This window comes from Mus caroli, unplaced genomic scaffold, assembly GCF_978045245.1.
Source record: "Mus caroli unplaced genomic scaffold, Mus_caroli_1 scaffold_19, whole genome shotgun sequence".
NCBI lineage: Eukaryota > Metazoa > Chordata > Mammalia > Rodentia > Muridae > Mus > Mus caroli.
This window is the reverse complement of record NW_028227274.1, coordinates 17,735,143-17,755,000: the sequence shown is the minus strand read 5'-3', so window position 1 is coordinate 17,755,000 and position 19,858 is coordinate 17,735,143. Positions and strand designations below refer to the sequence as shown.

Here is a 19,858-nt window from a genome sequence, read left to right as displayed (position 1 = left end):
AATGCGAATCGATCCATTCCTATCTTCTTGTAAGGTCAAATCTAAGTGGATCAAGGAACTTCACATAAAACCAGAGACACTGAAACTTATAGAGGAGAAAGTGGGGAAAAGCCTTGAAGATATGGGCACAGCGAAAAGATTCCTGAATAGAACAGCAATGGCTTGTGCTGTAAGATCGAGAATTGACAAATGGGACCTCATGAAACTGCAAAGCTTCTGCAAGGCAAAAGACACCATCAATAAGACAAAAAGAACAACAGATTGGGAAAGGATCTTTACCTATCTTAAATCAGATAGGGGACTAATATCCAATATATATAAAGAACTCAAGAAGGTGGACTCCAGAAAGTCAAATAACCCCATTAAAAAATGGGGCTCAGAACTGAACAAAGAATTCTCACCTGAGGAATACCGAATGGCAGAGAAGCACCTGAAAAAATGTTCAACATCCTTAATCATCAGGGAAATGCAAATCAAAACAACCCTGAGATTCCACCTCACACCAGTCAGAATGGCTAAGATCAAAAATTCAGGTGACAGCAGATGCTGGCGAGGATGTGGAGAAAGAGGAACCCTCCTTCATTGTTGGTGGGATTGCAAGCTTGTACAACCACTCTGGAAATCAGTCTGGAGGTTCCTAAGAAAACTGGACATAGTACTACTGGAGGATCCAGCAATACCTCTCCTGGGCATATATCCAGAAGATGTCCCAACCGGTAAAAAGGACACATGCTCCACTATGTTCATAGCAGCCTTATTTATAATAGCCAGAAGCTGGAAAGAACCCAGATGCCCCTCAACAGAGGAATGGATACAGAAAATGTGGTACATTTACACAATGGAGTACTACTCAGCTATTAAAAAGAATGAATTTATGAAATTCTTGGGCAAATGGATGGACCTGGAGGGCATCCTCCTGAGTGAGGTAACACAATCACAAAGGAACCCACACAATATGTACTCACTGATAAGTGGATATTAGCCCCAAACTTAGGATACCCAAGATATAAGATACAGTTTGCTAATCACATGAAACTCAAGAAGAATGAAGACTGAAGTGTGGACACTATGCCCCTCCTTAGAATTGGGAAACAGAACACCCATGGAAGGAGTTACAAAGTTTGGAGCTGTGACGAAAGGATGGACCATCTAGAGGCTGCCATATCCAGAGATCCATCCCATGATCAGCATCCAAACGCTGACACCATTGCATTCACTAGCAAGATTTTGCTGAAAGGACCCAGATATAGCTGTCTCTTGTGAGACTATGCCGGGGCCTGGCAAGCACAGAAGTGGATGCTCACAGTCATCTAGTGAATGGATCACAGGGCCCCCAATAGAGGAGCTGGAGAAAGTTCCGAAGGAGCTGAAGGGATCCCCAACCCTATGGGTGGAACAACATTATGAACTAACCAGTACTCCGGAACTCTTGACTCTAGCTGCATATGTATCAAAAGATGGCCTAGTCGGCCATCACTGGAAAGAGAGGCCCATTGGACATGCAAACTTTATATGCCCCATTTCAGGGGAACGCCAGGCCAAAAAAATGGGAATGGGTGGGTAGGGAAGTAGGGGGGAGGGTATGTGGGACTTTTGGGATAGCATTGGAAATGTAATTGAGGAAAAGATGTAATAAAAAAAATTATTACAAAAAAAAATTCACATACACTTTCTCCCCCTTCTTCTCATCTCCTTCTTGCTCTGGCCCCTCTTGCTCTGGCCCTGCTTGCTCCAGCCCAAAGGTTTTTCATTTATTTCTCATTACTGGTGTTTGTGAGCCACCATGTAGTTGCTGGAAATTGAACTCATGACCTCCAGAAGAGCAGTCAGTGCTCTTAACACACTCAGCCATCTCACCAGCCCCAATTCATATTCACTTTTACAGCAAAGTTCTTAAAAACCTTTACCTTCACTTTCACAGCGGTTAATGTTTAGTGACAATTTCATTACAACAATTGTTACACTATTTGCTTGCTCTGTCTGTCTGTCTGTCTGTCTGTCTCTGTCTCTGTCTCTCTGTCTCTCTCAAAATCATGGGGGCATGCTTGTGCCATAATTTGTGTGTAGAGATCAGAGAAAGCCTTTTGGAAGTTGGTGCTCTCATTCCACCATGTAGGTCTCACGGGTCAAGCTCAGGTTGTCAATAGTGTCTGCAAGCACTTTAACTCACTCAGCCCCGTCACAGTTCTGTTACATGTTTTAATATGTACTGTTTAAAATGTGGTTAAAATATAAAGTCAAAGGACACTTAAATTTTCTGCTTAAAACAATTTTTATTTTTAATAAAAAATACAGATACATTGTTACAAACAAAGAGAACTTCTAGGTCACTCCAAAGATCAATACATTTTCAAACTTAAAAACACATTTAGATTTTTATCTATCTAAGCTTTACCACTGTGACCTGGTTTTGTCTGCCTTTTAATAATGCAGCCAAATCTCCAGTTTTGAAGTTGTATTTTTTTTTTTTTTAAACTTCTTTTGAGACAAGGTCTCATGTAGCCAGGCTAGGTGTGTGGCTGAGGATGACTTTGAACTTCTGACCCTCTTGCTTCTTATCTCCCAAGTGCTATGGTTACCATGTTTGCTGCCGTGCCTGGATCCAAATTTCTATTTGTTAAGATGAGTTTTAGGAGCTAAAGTTAAAATGCTTTGGGAAACCTGAGCCTGCCTTTGCACATTGAATAAGGGCTGTTCTTACTGTTAATCTAACACTCATGAAAAAGCAGAAGCATCTATAAGAATAACTATTAAGCTTACTCTGTTTAACTTTAAATGAATGAGACTCAAACTATGATATTTACTTATTAGGCTCTGCACAATTACTGAGGGACTTAATCTAAACTCTAAGTGGCAGTCTAGCTACTAGCTCAACTGTGCTCCCCAAATACCCTCTTTGGGTTACTTCTGATCCAGCAGGCTGGCATCCTGGGGAGGCCTATTATTCTGGCATGTGCAGTTGGTACATCACAACTCCTAAAGACCCTCTTTTCTCCCATCTTCCTTCTTCCTCCCTTTTTCCTGCTCCTTCTTCTCATGGTGTCCACCTGTGACCCCAGCCTGGTCACTCAAACCCCACCTCTCTCTATTCTCCCCAGTAATTGGCTCTTGCTAGTTTTATTTAACTAATAATAGCTCTGGGGAACAAGGTTTGCACAGCATCACTTGGTGTATGTGAGAATCTGCTCATTGTTGGGGGGCAACCAGATCTTGGGCCAGTAGTTAGCATTCGAGTACATGGCAGTACCAAAGCAACTCACTGCAGAAGCTCAGAGCAGTGTCTGAGCTCTGGGACAGAGTACATTACTGTTCAGAAGCAAAGGGCAGGCTGCACCACAGGCTGGACCCCTCTTACTCCAGTACAGGCATACTGAAAGCCTTGTCTTGGAAACATGACTGCTTAAGCTGCCTGGCATGTTTGTCCTAATATATACCATCCTGGTAGTTGCCATAAAAGGGACCGCTAGTAGGCCTAGGGGCATTAGGTGTTTGCGTCCACCTAGCTTTAGATACTTTGTATCTGCTTTATGTGTCCAATGTCATTAGGTATTTGCTTCCATCTCAGTATTTACTTTTAGACATTAAACATAATTGATTAATACTCAGTGTTTACAAAAAAATTTAAAACTTTTATTATAAAAGGAAATTTAGTGTATGTGGTCTCTTATGACTATAAACTTAGCCCTGAGGAGACTATCAGGAGAATCACAACTTCAAGGCTTAGTATAATGCTACATAGCAGGTTCCAGGACAGCCTTAGCTGTGGCAAGACCCTGTCTCAAAAAAAAAAAAAAAAAAACCAAAACAAAACCAACCAACTACCTAACCAACAAACACCAATATCAACAACAAAAACAACCCCCCCCCCCAAACAAACATTAAAAGACCTACTTATACTATTAGAAATAATTGAGCTGGACAACAGCCATGGAGAGGTTGGGCTAAGACAATAATGTCCTGAAGCAGGTGAGGTAGGGTATTCTCTATGGGCTGAAGGGTGGGGTCATGAATAACTGAAAATGATTAGAACTGCATTCCTGTACGGTGACTTTCATGTGATATGATTTAAACCAGTGCCTCCCAACCTGTGGGTCGAGACTCCTTTGAGGGGAGTCCAATGACCCTTTTAAAGGGGTTGCATATCAAGTATCCTGCATATCATATATTTACATAATAATCCATATGATCTCTATGGTTGGGTCATGACAGCATGGGGAACTGTATTAACAGGTCGCAGCACGAGGAAGTCTGAGGACCTCTATTCCACACGTTGGTCTACCCACACACCATCTTTATAACACACAGCATTAAGTTGCTACAGCTGAACAATTCCTTTTTTCACTTGAAACTTACTTCATCATTTTCCTAAAATGATATACATTCACACACTTCTCTCTGTTATTTTAGGCCACAGACCTTTTTGCTTAGAAGAGAAGGCATGCTATCTATTCCCACAAACCCTGTTAGACATGGTTAACATTACGAACCTCACTGCACATCTTTTGAGTCATTTCTACTCCCTGGCACTTATAAAATAAGGATTTCTTTGTTAAATACTGACACAGGATCAGTTTCCGAGGAGTGTCAACGAGGAAGTTCATTGTATTTTTCTTGGGCTAGATCAAAGTACACACAACGTATTACTTACACCATACTAAATTTTTTACATGTTCTATGATACTTGCATTTCAAAAATGCCTTATTTTGAACATACACAGCATATAGATATGGCAAATTAAGCAGGTTTACTCACAGCCCTGGACTTGAGCAAAAGATATGCTTTGAGTTTCATCACTAAGAAGAGAAAACAAAATAAAACAAAACAAAAATCCCCAAACCAAAAATCCCCAGTTGCATTTAATGCCTTTATTCCAAGTTGCCCTGTAAGCTACATTGAGCACCTCAAATTCCTATTATTATTAATAATACTCTCATATCCTTATTAATGACCCCAGAATGGGTGGTAGAGACAGAAATGTGAACTCTAAGAAGGCAGCCAATCTACTAACCCACACTGCATTTTAAGGCAACAGCATCTCCCTTTGTTGTTGATAATGTAGAAATGTGAAGATGCTTGGGAAATATCCCTGTCTAACATCTTAGATAATTAAAATATATATATATATATATATACAGGTTTACTCTGCTTGAAAAAAATCAGATAATTAGTAATGACAACATACCCAGCTTTCATATATGAATCAGAAAATTTGAATTATTCTTATGATCAGAGAATATCCACTAAGAGCCAAATGGGTCAAACAGTGCTAGCTAGATTTAAAAAATATATGTAGGTACATACATCCAAATTTGCCTGGTATGTTTTTCCAGTTTGCTTTGGTCATAGATGGGAGCAGGCTTCTTTTGTATAGAGCATACTGTATGAGCCTCGCAGTTCTGTGGGAGCCACTATGCTGCTGGAGGCACTAGGAAGGGGGCAAATGACCCTTTCTGTTACAGTGACATTTTGTGTGACATGGGGGTCAAAGGTGACAGTGGTGGGTTGTACAAAGGAACCTGAAGTTGAGTAAGTTTCTGTGAGCAAGTAGTTCCCAAGCTGTAGAGGGTCAGGGATGGCAACAGCAGGACGGACAGACCCAGAAGTGGACATAACAGAAGTTTCTTGGTTGCCTGACAATGTGTGGCATATTTTAGAACCCGTTTGGGTGACTTCCAGACTACCAGGCAATGTCTGGTACCTGTTAGAACCTGCCTGAGGGACTTCCATAGATCGAGTGCAGGTGTCAGCCCCAGAACCACTGTCTTTAGGGCCTGGCTTTGCTTGCTTGGCTTCGTCATCAATACCGAGACAGATCTCTGCAAGCTTTTTAAATTTGGGGCCAAGGGAGTCCAAAAAGTTGTCATCTAGGTCATCGGCAAAATAGCTGCAGGAGCTGAGGGTGGGGGAATGGGGGGCAGCATCCTCGCCTTCATCATCGTAGATCAGCAAACAGTCGTTCACTTCACGCTCGTCCTCTTCCTCGGCATAGGCGAGTGATTTCTAAAGATGGAGAAGAAGGAGAAAGGGACCTTATAAAGCCCATCGGATCCTGTTCATAAAGCCTACACTGGGGAGTCCACACAGGTGATGAAAACGTTCTTCTTTTTATCTGCTTGGTATTTTTTCCTCCTGGATAACTAAAATGTTTTCATTTATATTTATTTTTTTATCATTAGTATGTTTTTTAGCTAGTGCTCAATAGAATGAATTTATGACATTCACATATACACCCTTGATCTTTGCTCGCACTTAGACTGGCCTTGCCCTTTCTTGCTCTCCCATCTCTCTCTTGTTAGCCCCTTTCCTCTCCTTAGATTTCATCCTCAGCTTTCATTTCCTATATATGAATATACAGTTAAATATTTTTTTTGCAAATGAGAGAAAACAGGAGATAGTTTTCCCCCATTACCATCCTGTGTTTCTTCTCCTCTCTGTCATTCTCCCCTCCCCTCTTCCTTCTGAGCAGTCTCCTACCTTCATGTCATAGATAAAATTAAATCTAGAGTCCACATACTAGAAAAAGTGTGATATGTGACTGTCTGAGTCTGGCTTCAGGGAATACTCTATTCTCTGAAACATTCTTGTTTGGGGATTTGCCAGGTTGGCTGCCATTCCATCAAAGAGTCTAGCCTAATTTATGTTTTAGTTCTTGATTTTATTCAGATTCCAGACTCTATAGGAACTGTATATGATGCCTGGAATTTATCATTGGGCTGCTAAATCTTTATATTGGACAGCTTTTCCAACATGCATTGAGACGGTTTTCACTCCATGGGGACTTTGTGTTAACGTAATCTTTGTTGACTTGTCTTGTGAGTTTCAACTAGTGACTCAATTTTGACAGCCACCAAAATTACCTGATTTATTTTGACAAAAGGAAGCTTTTATTTCCTTACATTTTAAAAAGCGTACATACATCATTAAGTAACCAGATGTCCTATATAAATAGGATAACCAAGCCCGACAATTTGCTACCCAGTTACCTGAGAGAAATAGGAGCCTAGGAAAGTCATGTTGACTGGCGCAGCATAGTCCTTCAAGGTCCCTCCAGTGGAATGCCTTGTTCTCATTGTTCCTGAATGACCCAAGGAACAGGGACCAAGTGCTGCTGCAGCTCCAGTAGCTCCTCCCATCTTGGTAGTCATTTCCATTCCTGAAGCACCTTCTACCACGGTCCCACCAGCATATGTATTTGTGCAAACTTCTAAAGACAGGGGAGAGAAAGAGAGAGATCTCACAGTTCATGCTATGGCTTTTTTTTTTTTGTTAAAGCTCCCGTGTATGCATCTGTGTGTACATTTGTGTGCATGTTCATCTCCATGTGGGTATGTGTGCAATGTGTACGTGGAGAAGTACGAATTTAATCCTGAGTGTTGTTCCTTAGGACACTGTTCATCTTTTTTGAGTCAAGGGTTCTCACGGGTCTGGAACTTGCTGATTCAGCCAGGCACTCTGCCCAGTGAGACTGGGGAAATTAGTGAGCTTTGTCTCAAAAAAAGGAAAGCATAAGAAGGAACAGGGTCTGTAGCTCAGCAGGGAGCACTTTCTTAGTGTACATGAAGCCCTGAGTTCAAATCCCAGTACAAACAAGTAGACAAGCAAGTTTGATGCTCACTCACCAGAGCTTTCCATAAAATCGGCTCCATTGGTTGTAACTGGAGGAACACAAATATTTGTGATTTCCTGCAAATTATGTTAAAAGATAAACACATATATTTTAGAGCAATATAGGTGAAGTATGGTCCCTTGTAAGTGATAAATTTACAATTCTTCTAGGAGAGGCCATTTTTGGATGTAACATCTGTAAAGCAGACATCCAAAAGTTCCCATCCATGAGTCTCAGCTCCCCACTGAGGACTGAGATGGACCTTGATACTCCTTTGTACCTCTCCCCTATTTCTGCAGGAATCATTCTTCTGCTACGTGATTGCAGGGATTACTTTACAAACAGTACTCACCTTGTCTTCCGGCTGAGCTCCTTCGATTCCCCACTGATGAATTGTACCTTCCGAACCATCGGGCACTGGGATAAAGCCACCTGTCGCTGCTCCTCCAATGGGACCTGACCCACAGTCACAGGTCAGAAGCAGAAGTGGGGCCACTGGTCAGGAACAAGGACATGGAGAATGGTTAAATTCATTGGAAACTATTTGACATGGCAATTGCCAAAATGTTACAAAGGCAAGGCAATAGTTTAAACATTAAAGAAATATATTTAATGGAAGCAAAATTGGTGTCTACAGCATACAATTTAGTAAGTGAAACACAGTAATTTTCCAATGATTATGAGCTAAAGGAGGAGGCAGGGCCATTTATTGGACGATTTGTACAGTTTCTTAATCCTTTTCCATAATACATATTAAAATTATTATTACTATAATTGCTGATATATATATACTATATATATGTACACAATATATATATATATATATATATATATATATATATATATATATATATATATATATATATATATAGTGTATCTATTGTTCCCATAAATACACACACAACTGAGATACCTCCTTAGCCAAGATTTTAGGTGATTATGACAGCACTTTAGCAATCTGGTCTTTAGCAATTTCTTAGTTAATGGTAATTGACCAACAAAGTACAAGAGCAACTAGCGATGGTTTAGTCAATGGCTGTCAGTGTCCTGTCTCTCTGTGTCTGACTCTGTGTGTGTGTGTGTGTGTGTGTGTGTGTGTGTGTGTGTGTGTGTGTGTGAGATGCATGTGAGGATTGGGGATGCCAGGTGTTAAGAACTGGAACTCGGGTTGCCTGCAGAGTCTGCGCTCTTAAGCTCAGAGGCCTTATCAGTGCACTTTTAACTGTGAAGTGAGAGTCCCTAGCTTGGAAGATCTTTCAGGCATTGCATCACTCTGCTAATGGGCTAAGAAATATTCATCTGAAAATATTTATTTCATATGCATGGGTGTTTTGCTTGCATCTATCTCTACCTACTATGTGTATGACCTGTGCATGCAAAGGCCAGAAGAAGGTGTCAGACTCCCCAGAACTAGAGTTACTGGCAGGTGTTAACTACCATGTAGGTACAAATCCTGATTCAAATCCAGGTCCTCTGGAAAAGCAGCCAGGGCTCTGAGCTGTTGATCCATCTCTCCAGCTCCAGAAATATGAATTATTGAAAGCAGGTGTTTATTATTCTCTGATGTCAATGGCTCACCTTCTCTGCCCTGTCAAGGCCACATGAACCCTATGCTTGACCTGCCCACTTACAAGTCAAGTAGTTTACTGAAGGGTTTTAGGGAACACAGTCTCTAAATAGACTTCTAGGGTTTGAGCTTTGGATGCACCGCTCTCCAGCTCTGTAACCCCAAATGTGATCTTTCTTTGCTCACTAACTCATCTGTTCAAAAAGGAAATAAATGGTGCTTTCATCATGGTTGTCTGATAGATGGAAAAGACAGTGATGGATGCTATGAAGACCTGCTAGCATTGGTAGAATGAACTACATAATTATGCAAATTGGGTCGGTCCTAGATTACTATATAATTAGGTCAAGTTACAAAAGAGATGGGATGTAATTGATATACTATCTTGAAATTTAATACAGGGCTTATAAAAATTGTATTTATTTGTATTTATCCTTAAGATGTTTTATTTTTAATTGTGTGTCTCTGTGTAGGTATGTATATGTGATTGCACATGTCTCTGAAGGCAAGAAGAAGACATTGGATTCCCTGAAGCTATGTTTATAGGAAGTTATTGGCCATTCAAAATATGTGCTGGGAACTGAACTCAGGTTTTCTGCAAGAGCTATATGCTCATAATAACTGAGCCATCTTTCTGCCCCCAAATGACATTTCTAAAGACAGTGGAAGTATAATATGCTACCATGGGAATTTGTTTTATCATTAATACTTTATGATTCAGTAATAAACTAGGGAATTATTGTGAATTTGTTAAGGATCTCTTATTTTTACAACTCCTTTCAAAGTTCCCTTAAATAGCGGGTAGAGGACTCTCACATTCAGAGAACCATTTGATTAACGAAATGTTGATGAAAATGAAAATTTCCAGAAGTCTATCTATTGAATAAAATAAAATGCATATTTATTAAAAGGTAGTACAGACATGTAATTTCCCTAAATGTCTTCTCTATTATGTGTGAACATTAAAATGCTTTTAAAAGGTACTTTTATATGTATGAATAAGTACAGCATGTGAGTCTGGAAGTTATGGGTGATTGTGAGCCTCCACGAGGGTGCTGGGAATTGAACCTGGGTCCTCTGTTAGAGAAACAAGTACTCCTAACTACTGCACCATCTCTGCAGCCCAGGTGTGGGCATTTTAAAGGAATGCACACGAGGTGTAAACTCTGTTTTGAGGACTTGTTGGATTAAACAATAGAACCTCAGACCTGAAGTTCTGTTAATGTGCATCCTGGATGTGGATCCTAATGCAGGCCCTCTCTAATGTTATTTGACCAACATCCTTTTATATTAGGGCCTCACAAGACTTGTATATGCATTTGAGATATTTATGTTCATTTTAGAAAGCCCACGTTTAGGTATAAAGGCACAGTTTTAAGTATGAACATTATTGACTGAATGTAGAATAGCTTTATAATTTCTCTCTCTCATGTCCACCCTCCCCCATATGTGTGGAATGTGATTATGAGCACACACCTGGATGAGTGTGCTTATGAAGAGTAGAGGGCAGCCACGAGTATCATCCCTTAGTGTTGTCCACTTTTTGTTTGGCAGGTGCTCTCAATGCCCAGAGCTTTGCTAAGTAGACTAGGCTAGCTGGCCAGTGAGCTCTAGGCATTAGCTTATCTCTGCCTCCCAAGTCTTGCTATGGCTGGTATACAAGCATTCTCCATTGCACCTGGCTTTTTAGGTGCCTATTGGAGATTGGACTCAGGTTCTCAGCTTGTGGGGAAAACGCTTTACTGACTGAGCTAGTCCCCCAGCCCTGTTTTTTCAAAATATTTGCATATACGACCCATTTTGTTATATTTAAATTGTTGCTAAATGACAAACTAAACATTTCAGAATCTTCCTGCAATTTCCCTCAGCTTTGCTCGTCATCAGGCTAGAAGAGAATGACACTTCTCACATTGTACAGATGAGCACAGTGGCTTTTGTAAATGACATCACCGCCATGGACTCTGAAGAACATGTCTGCTTACTCACATAGCAACATCAGGAGTCCTAGCAGGATCAAGCCAATGGCAGCAGGCCCCAGCCTCCAGGATGACTCCTCATATGTGATAGGCTCTCTGCTCGGGATAGGGGCTCTGCACATGCTCCGGTCATCACACTGACATACTGTCAGGGTCAAGCTCTCTGGTGTGTCACACAGCCCATCCTGATTGTCCTTCACGATGACTGGGACATTGTACACTCCTGGAGACACTTGTTGCTGGGCTTGTAGAAGTGCTGAGGTAGCTAAAAAAAAAAAATACAAATCAACAGTGAGACTAGGCATCGTTTGGTCTTAAAACTTCTTGTTTGTGATAGTTGTCTTGTCATCCTGGTCACAAATAGTAGAGTTGGTGTGGTTGGAGCAGTGCTGAATGGCATAAGAGGTTTGGGTGTGTCGGCCTTTCTATCACAAGTGTTCCATTCATGGCATGTGGACCACATGTGGCCCAAAATAGCTATAGATGCAGCCCAACACAAAATTGTAAAAGTTAATTAAAACATTAAGAGGTTGTTTTTGCTTGTTTATTTTAGTCTGATTGCTAGGTACTTGAAGTCATTAGATGACATCTTTATAGTGTTGTATCATGAAACACACTGTCATGGAAAAAACCCATATATATATACTTTTGCAGCCCCTAGGTTCTTGCAGCCCCCAGGTTGTGGGTTGGACATTGCCATGTGGCCCAAGACAATTCTTCTTCATCCAATGGGTCCCAGAGAAGCCAAAAGGTTGGGTGCCTCTTGGATCCCCTTGTTGACACTCTCTCTGGTAGTATGACAGGCCCATGAGTCTCCCTCCACAAGACCCTATATTGCCTTTCCCACTAAAGAAGATGGGAAACGGGCATTACACCAATGTCAGGCCCCTGTCCTGGCCTTACCCACTCTTATATACATACATATTCCATGTACCAATACCTACAGGTACATGGCCTCATACGGTCTCATGTATGCCTTTAACTCTGACCCTATGTCTGACTCACTGAAATACACTCTCACCTTCAGGGATGTTCTCTCATCTGCTCATCTTGTTTCTCATGCCTAGTGCATAGGGCCAGGGTGACAGGGTTCCTAGTGCTGTGGTCCATTGCCTAGCAACTGAGCATCACTTGTTGATTCTCCATCTCTGTATCACCTCTTTCTAAGTCAGGACCCTGGCAGTGCTTTGTGGTTTGAGACATTCTGGAACACTCAATTCAATCACCCCCATTCCACCACCCCCAGGAATTGATCCTGGGACCTTTTGAATGCTAGGCGTGTGCAGAAACACTGAGCTGTATTCCCAGCTGTCTGTTCATTGACCATTTATCTATCTGGTAAACTTATTTGGAGACCAATGGTACATGTACAGCTTGGAGCTATTTCTTTAGTTAGGACCAGAAGTGCCAAGGGTGGAAGGTCATGCAGAGCAAAATCTTTGGTGTCTCTGGCCATGGCTATCATATGACTGCAGGATGCCATGAGGCACATCCATGAGAAAAAGCAAGATCTGTACAAAAAAACAGTAAAGGAAAATGAGTTTCTGGAGGGTTAGAGGTAGCTTGCTGGTCACTGTACAGTCCAGAAAGGGAGACTTTTCATAAGTTTAGGAGACTTTTGGAAACCACAAGAAGTAACAACTATGACGCACTTTAGGAGGAAAGGAGTCACTCTTCTTCACTGGGTATTTGTAGATGTGAGTCTGCCGTGCTCTCAAGGTTGCCTCTTACATGGCAAGCCCCAGTGCAGGCGAGGCTGCACAGAGACCTCAGCTCGACAGTGATACCAGCAAACCCATAAGACAGCAAGTAGTGATAGAATTCAGATAATTTCTCGTCTCTTCAGAAGAGAACGGATTTACATCTTAGTTTCAAGGAAATGTTCTCAGTCTTTCTTAGAAAGGACCTCTGTCGAAGGGATTCATAGTCCTTCGGAAATACAAAGCAGCGGCAGTTTGTTTTTGTCTACGGAAGCGAGTCTAACTCACCATTCAGCGTCGTGATGGTCCACATGACTGGCAGCTTCAGTGGCTGCTCCTCCAGGGACATTGTGTAGGGGCCAGTGTATTTACCCCTGTCCAGGGTTTTCACTGAGAGGGTCACAGAAGGTGAGGAAGTACAGATGTCTCTCTTCTCGAGGACAACTGACGGACAGTTTTCATTAAAACTGGGCACTTCCACATACACTGTGCCTGTGGAGGTCTTACCAGTGCTTTCTGTACAAATAATAATTGAGTGTTAAAGAAATACAAAGATCAAAGCACAGAAAATCCCTTTCCTTTTGCTCTCTCTGACTCCCTTCCCCCTGCTCAGATCTTCTCTTGTCTTTCTGTCTCTTCAGCTTCCTTTCTTTACCTGTTTTCCTCCCTCCCCTCTTTCTTTCATTTTCTTTCCTTCTTTCTCTCTTTCTTTCTTTCTTTCTTTCTTTCTTTCTTTCTTTCTTTCTTTCTTTCTTTCTTTCTTTCTTTCTTTCTTTCTTTCTTTCTTTCTTTCTTCCTTCCTTCCTTCCTTCCTTCCTTCCTTCCTTCCTTCCTTCCTTCCTTCCTTCCTTCCTTCCTCCCTCCTTCCTTCCTTCCTCCCTCTCTCCCTCCCTCCCTCCCTCTCTCTCTCTCCCTCCCTCCCTCCCCCTTCCTTCCTTCCTTCCTTCCTTCCTTCCTTCCTTCCTTCCTTCCTTCCCTCTCCCTCCCTCCTTTCTTTTCTTCTCTTTTTCTCTCTCCCTTCTCCCCACCCCCATCTCTCTCTGATGAAGAGCTGCTGTAGGTTTCTCAGGCTGGCTGTGGACTCCTGACCCAGCCTCCTGAGTAGCTGGAAAAGTAGGTGTGTCACTGCATCCAACATTAAAAAAAAAAAAGAATGTTCTGTACTTCTTTTTTGCCTCCAAGCTAGGATAACTTCTTATAAAAAAATGTATTTTTATTCTCAGGAGTAAAAGGACATCATCCTACTTCTGTAACTAATAAAACAATTTAAACTTGCCAAGTTGCCTGGTGTCTCTAGGAAGCAGCATTAGTATTAGATATTATTGAAATCAAAGTAAATAATTCACTGATTACAAATGAAATCATTACAAAAATAATAACTTCTAAGGCTGTGGCTATATCTCTCATCAGGAGACAAAAGATTCTTGCTCCTGTGACTTGAGCCCAAGTATTTGGAATAAGTAATTATATTTATTGCTTAAGACTTAAAAGCTTACTGGAGCTGGGTGTGATGGCACTTGGCTTTTTAAACCCAGCACTCAGAAGGCAGGTGGATCTCTACGAGTTTGAGACCAGCCTGGTCTACATAGTGAGCCACAGGATCAGATCTAATAGTGAGTCCCTACTTACTTCAAAAAACAAACAGTTGAGCTGGGCGTGGTGGTGCACGCCTTGAATCCCAGCATTCGGGAGGCAGAGGCAGGCGGATTTCTGAGTTCGAGGCCAGCCTGGTCTACAGAGTGCGTTCTAGGACAGCCAGGGCTATACAGAGAAACCCTGTCTTAAAAAACCAAAAGAAGCAAAACAAAACAAAACCCAAAAACAACAACAACAACCCCCCCCAAAACAAAACAAAAAAAAAGAAACCCAAAAACCCCAAAAAACAAAAACCAAACAGTTTAGAGGAGAAAATCTGAAAATGTTGACGGTAAACAACAAAAAACCCTCTCCCAGTGGGGAGATGGTGAGCTCTAGTATCTTTAGAGTTAGGATAGTTTCCCCAAATGTGATGCTTATTTCTTGGTGTTTACTATGCTGAGCCTAAATTAACTTTTTTTTTTTTTTTTTTTTTTAAAGACAGGGTTTCTCTATGTTCCCCTGGCTGTCCTGGAACTCACTCTTTAGACCAGGCTGGCCCCAAACTCAGAAATTTGCCTGCCTCTGCCTCCCGAGTGCTGGGATTAAAGACATGCCCCACCACTGCCTGGCAAATTAATTTTATAGATGGAGAAACATATACATTCCATCTTAGGAGAGAAAATGCTATTGTTCAATGGTATGAGTATACAGGCTTTATATAGAAAGCCCACAAAGCAAGCGTATATCTGCAGGGGCATTTGTTGATGTTTATAGGAATTTTTACAAAAAACTCATGTATTTTTGTGAGTCAAAAAAGTTCTCCTGGGGCTAGAGATGTGGCTCAGTGGATGAGAACACTTGACATCCAAGCATGAGGGTTCAGGTTTGGATCCTTAGCACTGTGGCTGTGCCTGCTGTGTGATTATCTGTAGCCCTGTCTCTAGGGCCTGGTGGCTGCCCACATTGCTCCAGGTTAAGTAAGATAGTCTGTCTGAAGTGACTAAGGCACACACAGATGAAACTGGACACCCAATATCTTCCTCTGGCCTCTACAATTGTATGCACACACACACATATAGATGAATATACATCACACACACACACACACACACACACACACACACACACAGACACACACACACATTTTCTCCCTCACCCACAGTGAACCAAAGGGTTATGGGTTCTACCCACTAAGCTGAGAAGTGGAAACTCTTAGTTTCTCTTAGGTTTAGGTATCTCAGACTCAAGGTCCAAAGCCTTGATAATGATCATTAGTGACAAAGGAAACATATAAATATATAAAACTGTCATGACCATCTACTGTGGAAGAAATGCTATTTGAAATAACATTTCATTCAAAACCATTGAAATATATTTCTTACCGTCTATGGCCAGAACCTCAGCAGAGATTGTCTTGTTAACTATGAAAGTAGAATCTCGGTCGATGTTTTTGACAAATTTGATCTGAGCAGTTTTTGAATCAATAACAAGCAAACCACCATCATTACGACCCAGGACATATCTGTTTTATTACAGAAAAAAAAATATTATTTATCTAATAAATAAATATTTCTTCCTTTCTTCCTTCCTTCCTTCCTTCCTTTCTTTCTTTCTTTCTTTCTTTCTTTCTTTCTTTCTTTCTTTCTTTCTTTCTTTCTTTCTTTCTTTCTTTCTTTCTTTCTTTCTTTCTTTCTTTCTTTCTTATTTTTAAAGATTTATTTATTTGTTTCATGTATGTGAGTATACTGTTGCTGTCTTCAGACACACCAGAAGAGGGCGTCAGATCCCATTACAGATTGTTGTGAGCCACCATCTGTGGAATTGAACTCAGGACCTCTGGAAGAGCAGTCAGCGCTCTTAACCACTGAGCCATCTCTCCAGCCCATAATAAATATTTCTTACACAGTCAACATATTTATGCATGATCTGAAATGTTGTATATATACTTATTAAAAAATATCGGGGTGCTAGAGAGGTGGCTCAGTACTCAGGAGAACTAGTTGCTCTTATGAAGGACCTGAGTTTGCTTCCCAGCACCCACATGGCAGCTCAGTTCCAGAGTATCTGATGCCCTCTTCTGGCACCTTGAGTAACTGCACACACAGTGCACAGACACATAAAATAATCATCAATCAGTCTTATAAAGAAAAAAATCAACGCTTAAATCCTTATGTATGCATTAGTCTGGCTACTCAGTCTTTGGCTGTGAAAAACAATACAACTGAGTACATGAACCATGAACCTCTGCTCTTTCCACTCTGGCCATTACTCTGCAAGGTGCTTTATGCCTCCACTTTGTGCCACCACAGAGTCTTATCTCACCGGCACTCACTCCTGTTATGAACCTTTAACCTTTTGCAAGACTCAGCCGTGAAGTTCTTTCCTGGATTGTAAATAGACTAAGACATCCCTTTTCATAGTTTCCACTAGTTTACAAGCATGTTTTTGCTCTCATAGCATAGTATATTCTAATACATTATCTGTGTGTCTCTTCTTGAGTTATCTAGTCCCTTAACTTCTTTTATACCCACTTCTTGGCAACCGTGTGGTTGAACATTATGTTGTAATCACATGTAGATGAAAACCACAGTAAGGACTCAGGGTATAAAACTTGTCCTACCTGACAGAGGAGGCAGCTTTACCCGTGTCCTCATCAGTAGCTTGGTATGTCCCCAGGATGTAACCGACTAATTTGTTAGTGCTTACACCCCTTTGCACAGTAAATGTCTTGGAAGGAGGATGGAATGAGATTCCCTCTCGGACATCAATGACTTGAATTGTGACTGGCGTTGACTGCTCTCGGTACTGAGAGATCACTGACTGGTGGAACTCAGCTTTGTTTCTGACGGCAATACTAAACTGCATACTCTGCACTTGTTCATAATCCAGAGCCTGGAGTAAAACCAAATTAGACAGAAGAAAGTGTCACAAAAGACAGAACAAAACAAACATAAAAATAGCTTAAAAAGTCATTGTAAGGCCAAATAGAGAATGTCTTAGAATTCTTAACTCACAAGCCATATTTGGGTAACAAGGTTACAAAACACAGTGTCTGCTTTCTAGACCATCAAAATGTCATTAAATCTTTTTAGGTTGTGAGGTAAAGAATTTCTAAGTTTTGGTGGTAACATGGCTCGAGCCTTGGGTCTGTAATGTCTGAACTGTGTGTTGTGAAGCACAGAGTTTGCTTTCTCAGCTTCTCACTTCTAATGTTATGTGTATTTTATTAATATGTTTAAAAAATTTACTCTTCTCAATGCTGAGAATTGAACCCAGGGTTTTATGTATGTCAGGCAAGTGCACTCCCACTCTGCCATATCCCAGGCCTTAACTCTTCCTATTTAAAAGCAAACCTAATCTCATCAGGTTGTTTTGAGACCAAATAAATAAAGTCTTATGATTCATTGTTATAAAGAGCAATGTTGGCTATTAATAAAATAGTCATTGGATTCATAAATAGTACTGTCTTTTTTGACAAATGATATTCCAAGGTTTAAAGGACACATTGCTTCATTTTGGTTAGCAAAACCCCCCCAACCAAGTCTTTTTTATTGCTGTGAGCAATTGACCCAACTCTTCATAGAACCAAGTTTAAGTGTTTTTACTTATAGCTGCATATTTTTTTTTTAACTAAGGTGGCCCAAAGCAAGTCCCAAGGAATCCTAGATTTAGGTTAGCATTTTTCATTTATTAGTCATCCTCCACTTCTTCTTCCTCTTCTTCCTCTTCCTCTTCTTCCTCTTCTTCTTCTTCCTCCTCCTTGTCTTCTCCTTCCTCTTCTCCTCCTCCTCCTCCTCCTCCTTCTTCTTCCTCTTCCTCTTCCTCTTCACCTCCTCTTTCTCCTTCCTCTTCTCCTCTCCTCCTCCTTCTTCTTTCTTTCTTCTTCTTCCTCTTCTTCTTCCTCTTCCTCTTCTTCCTCCTCTTCCTCTTCCTCCTCTTCCTCCTTGTCTTCTTCTTCTTCCTCTTCTTCTTCCTCTTCTTCTTCCTCTTCTTCCTCCTCTTCCTCCTCTTCCTCTTCTTCCTTTTCCTCCTCCTCCTTGTCTTCTTCTTCTTCTTCTTCTTCTTCTTCTTCTTCTTCTTCTTCTTCTTCTTCTTCTTCTTCTTCTTCTTCTTCTTCTTTCTTCTTCTTCTTTCTTCTTCTCCTTCTCCCCTCCCTCTCCTTCTCCTTCTTCTTCTTCCTTTTCTTCTTCTCAGGATGAGAGATAAGAAAACAATAATTTCTCTTTTATCTTTTTACTAGTAGGATACTTTCTAAGGTAAAAGATCTGGATTTGAGCATCTGTAGTGACTACTCCTGGGAGCTCAGAGTTTCCCAGTGGAAGGGAAAGCATAGGTAGAGACAAAAAGATCACAGTACAGGAAATAGGGAGTTACAATGTTGGTGGGAGTTTATTTCTAGGCCTTGCAGGTTCAGAAGCCATAACACTCTCTATGAAATGTGGAGTGATAAGGAAGTGTTTGTAAATCTTCTAGAAGTCTCTTTGTTAAGGGAGTACTATCATTTCACCATTGCACTAGACCCAAAGTGTTAAAGAAGCTTCCAAAAACCTTATGCCAAAGAATATCAGCAGATCTATGCTATTTACAGGGACAACTGTCCTGACATGATCCAAGATGGGGAGTTTTTCATGTTGAACCAAAGCTTTGCTCAGTTTTTGCTTTTTATCTAGCACAATTTGTTAGCAGTTCCCATTTTCTGGAGAAATTGTGACTTCTTTTTGTGCAGACAATAGCTAATGCATTTAAAACACATTGACAAGTCCCCAAGCCACAGTCCCATGAATTCTCATCTTTTCTGAACTCCAATGCAATGGCAGTGAATTTGATGAATATATGAAGTATCTTTACTTTCCTGTCCTGAGAATATGCAAACCCACCTCTCTCTCTCTCTCTCTCTCTCTCTCTCTCTCTCTCTCTCTCTGTATGTGTGTTTGTGCACTCTATGAAAGTATAGTAGCTTGGAAGAAAAAAATAATATATTAAGAGAAGTTGTCTTTAGACAATGCAACCATGATGATAGTAAAATAAATGCTATCTACTTTGCTATGTTTTCTATTTTAAAGTGGTAACAGTATTAATGTAATTTGTTTGTAGAGCTAGTCATTTGAGTTACTAGAGAATATTTTTATGCACTAAGGAAATTCAGACCTTACCTTAACCACCTTCAGGATGCCTTCATTGGTTCTAGGATCTGTTTCAATTTCAAACCAATTCCCCTCATTCCCAGAGGTGAAGAAATACACAGCCAACCAATTATCTGTGTATTCTTCATCCCAGTCTGTCACTTGAAATCGGAGTAGCTCTGCATTCAAAGTATTTTCTTCAATACGTGCTGAATACTGAAACGGAGAGACACCGGATTTCAGATTCAGTGCTAGGAGTTGTGAGGATGACTTGACCACAGCATAGTCTGTCACTCTGGACATTGCC

At 40.9% G+C, this 19,858-nt stretch overlaps 1 protein-coding gene across 1 annotated transcript in view; it reads right to left on the bottom strand.

Moving 5' to 3' along the window:
- Window positions 1-3,570: 3,570 nt before the first annotated feature.
- Window positions 3,571-19,858, bottom strand: part of Dsg3 (desmoglein 3) — a 30,339-nt gene continuing 14,051 nt past the window's right edge. The window contains exons 8-16 of the mRNA XM_085833599.1: window positions 19,582-19,767; window positions 17,049-17,320; window positions 15,811-15,950; window positions 13,139-13,366; window positions 11,161-11,415; window positions 7,960-8,102; window positions 7,621-7,684; window positions 6,985-7,205; window positions 3,571-6,001 (exon numbers count right to left, since the gene is read on the bottom strand). Of these exons, the coding sequence (XP_085689725.1) occupies window positions 5,342-6,001; window positions 6,985-7,205; window positions 7,621-7,684; window positions 7,960-8,102; window positions 11,161-11,415; window positions 13,139-13,366; window positions 15,811-15,950; window positions 17,049-17,320; window positions 19,582-19,767 (2,169 nt within the window). The 3' untranslated portion in view covers window positions 3,571-5,341. The remainder of the gene's footprint in view (window positions 6,002-6,984; window positions 7,206-7,620; window positions 7,685-7,959; window positions 8,103-11,160; window positions 11,416-13,138; window positions 13,367-15,810; window positions 15,951-17,048; window positions 17,321-19,581; window positions 19,768-19,858) is intronic.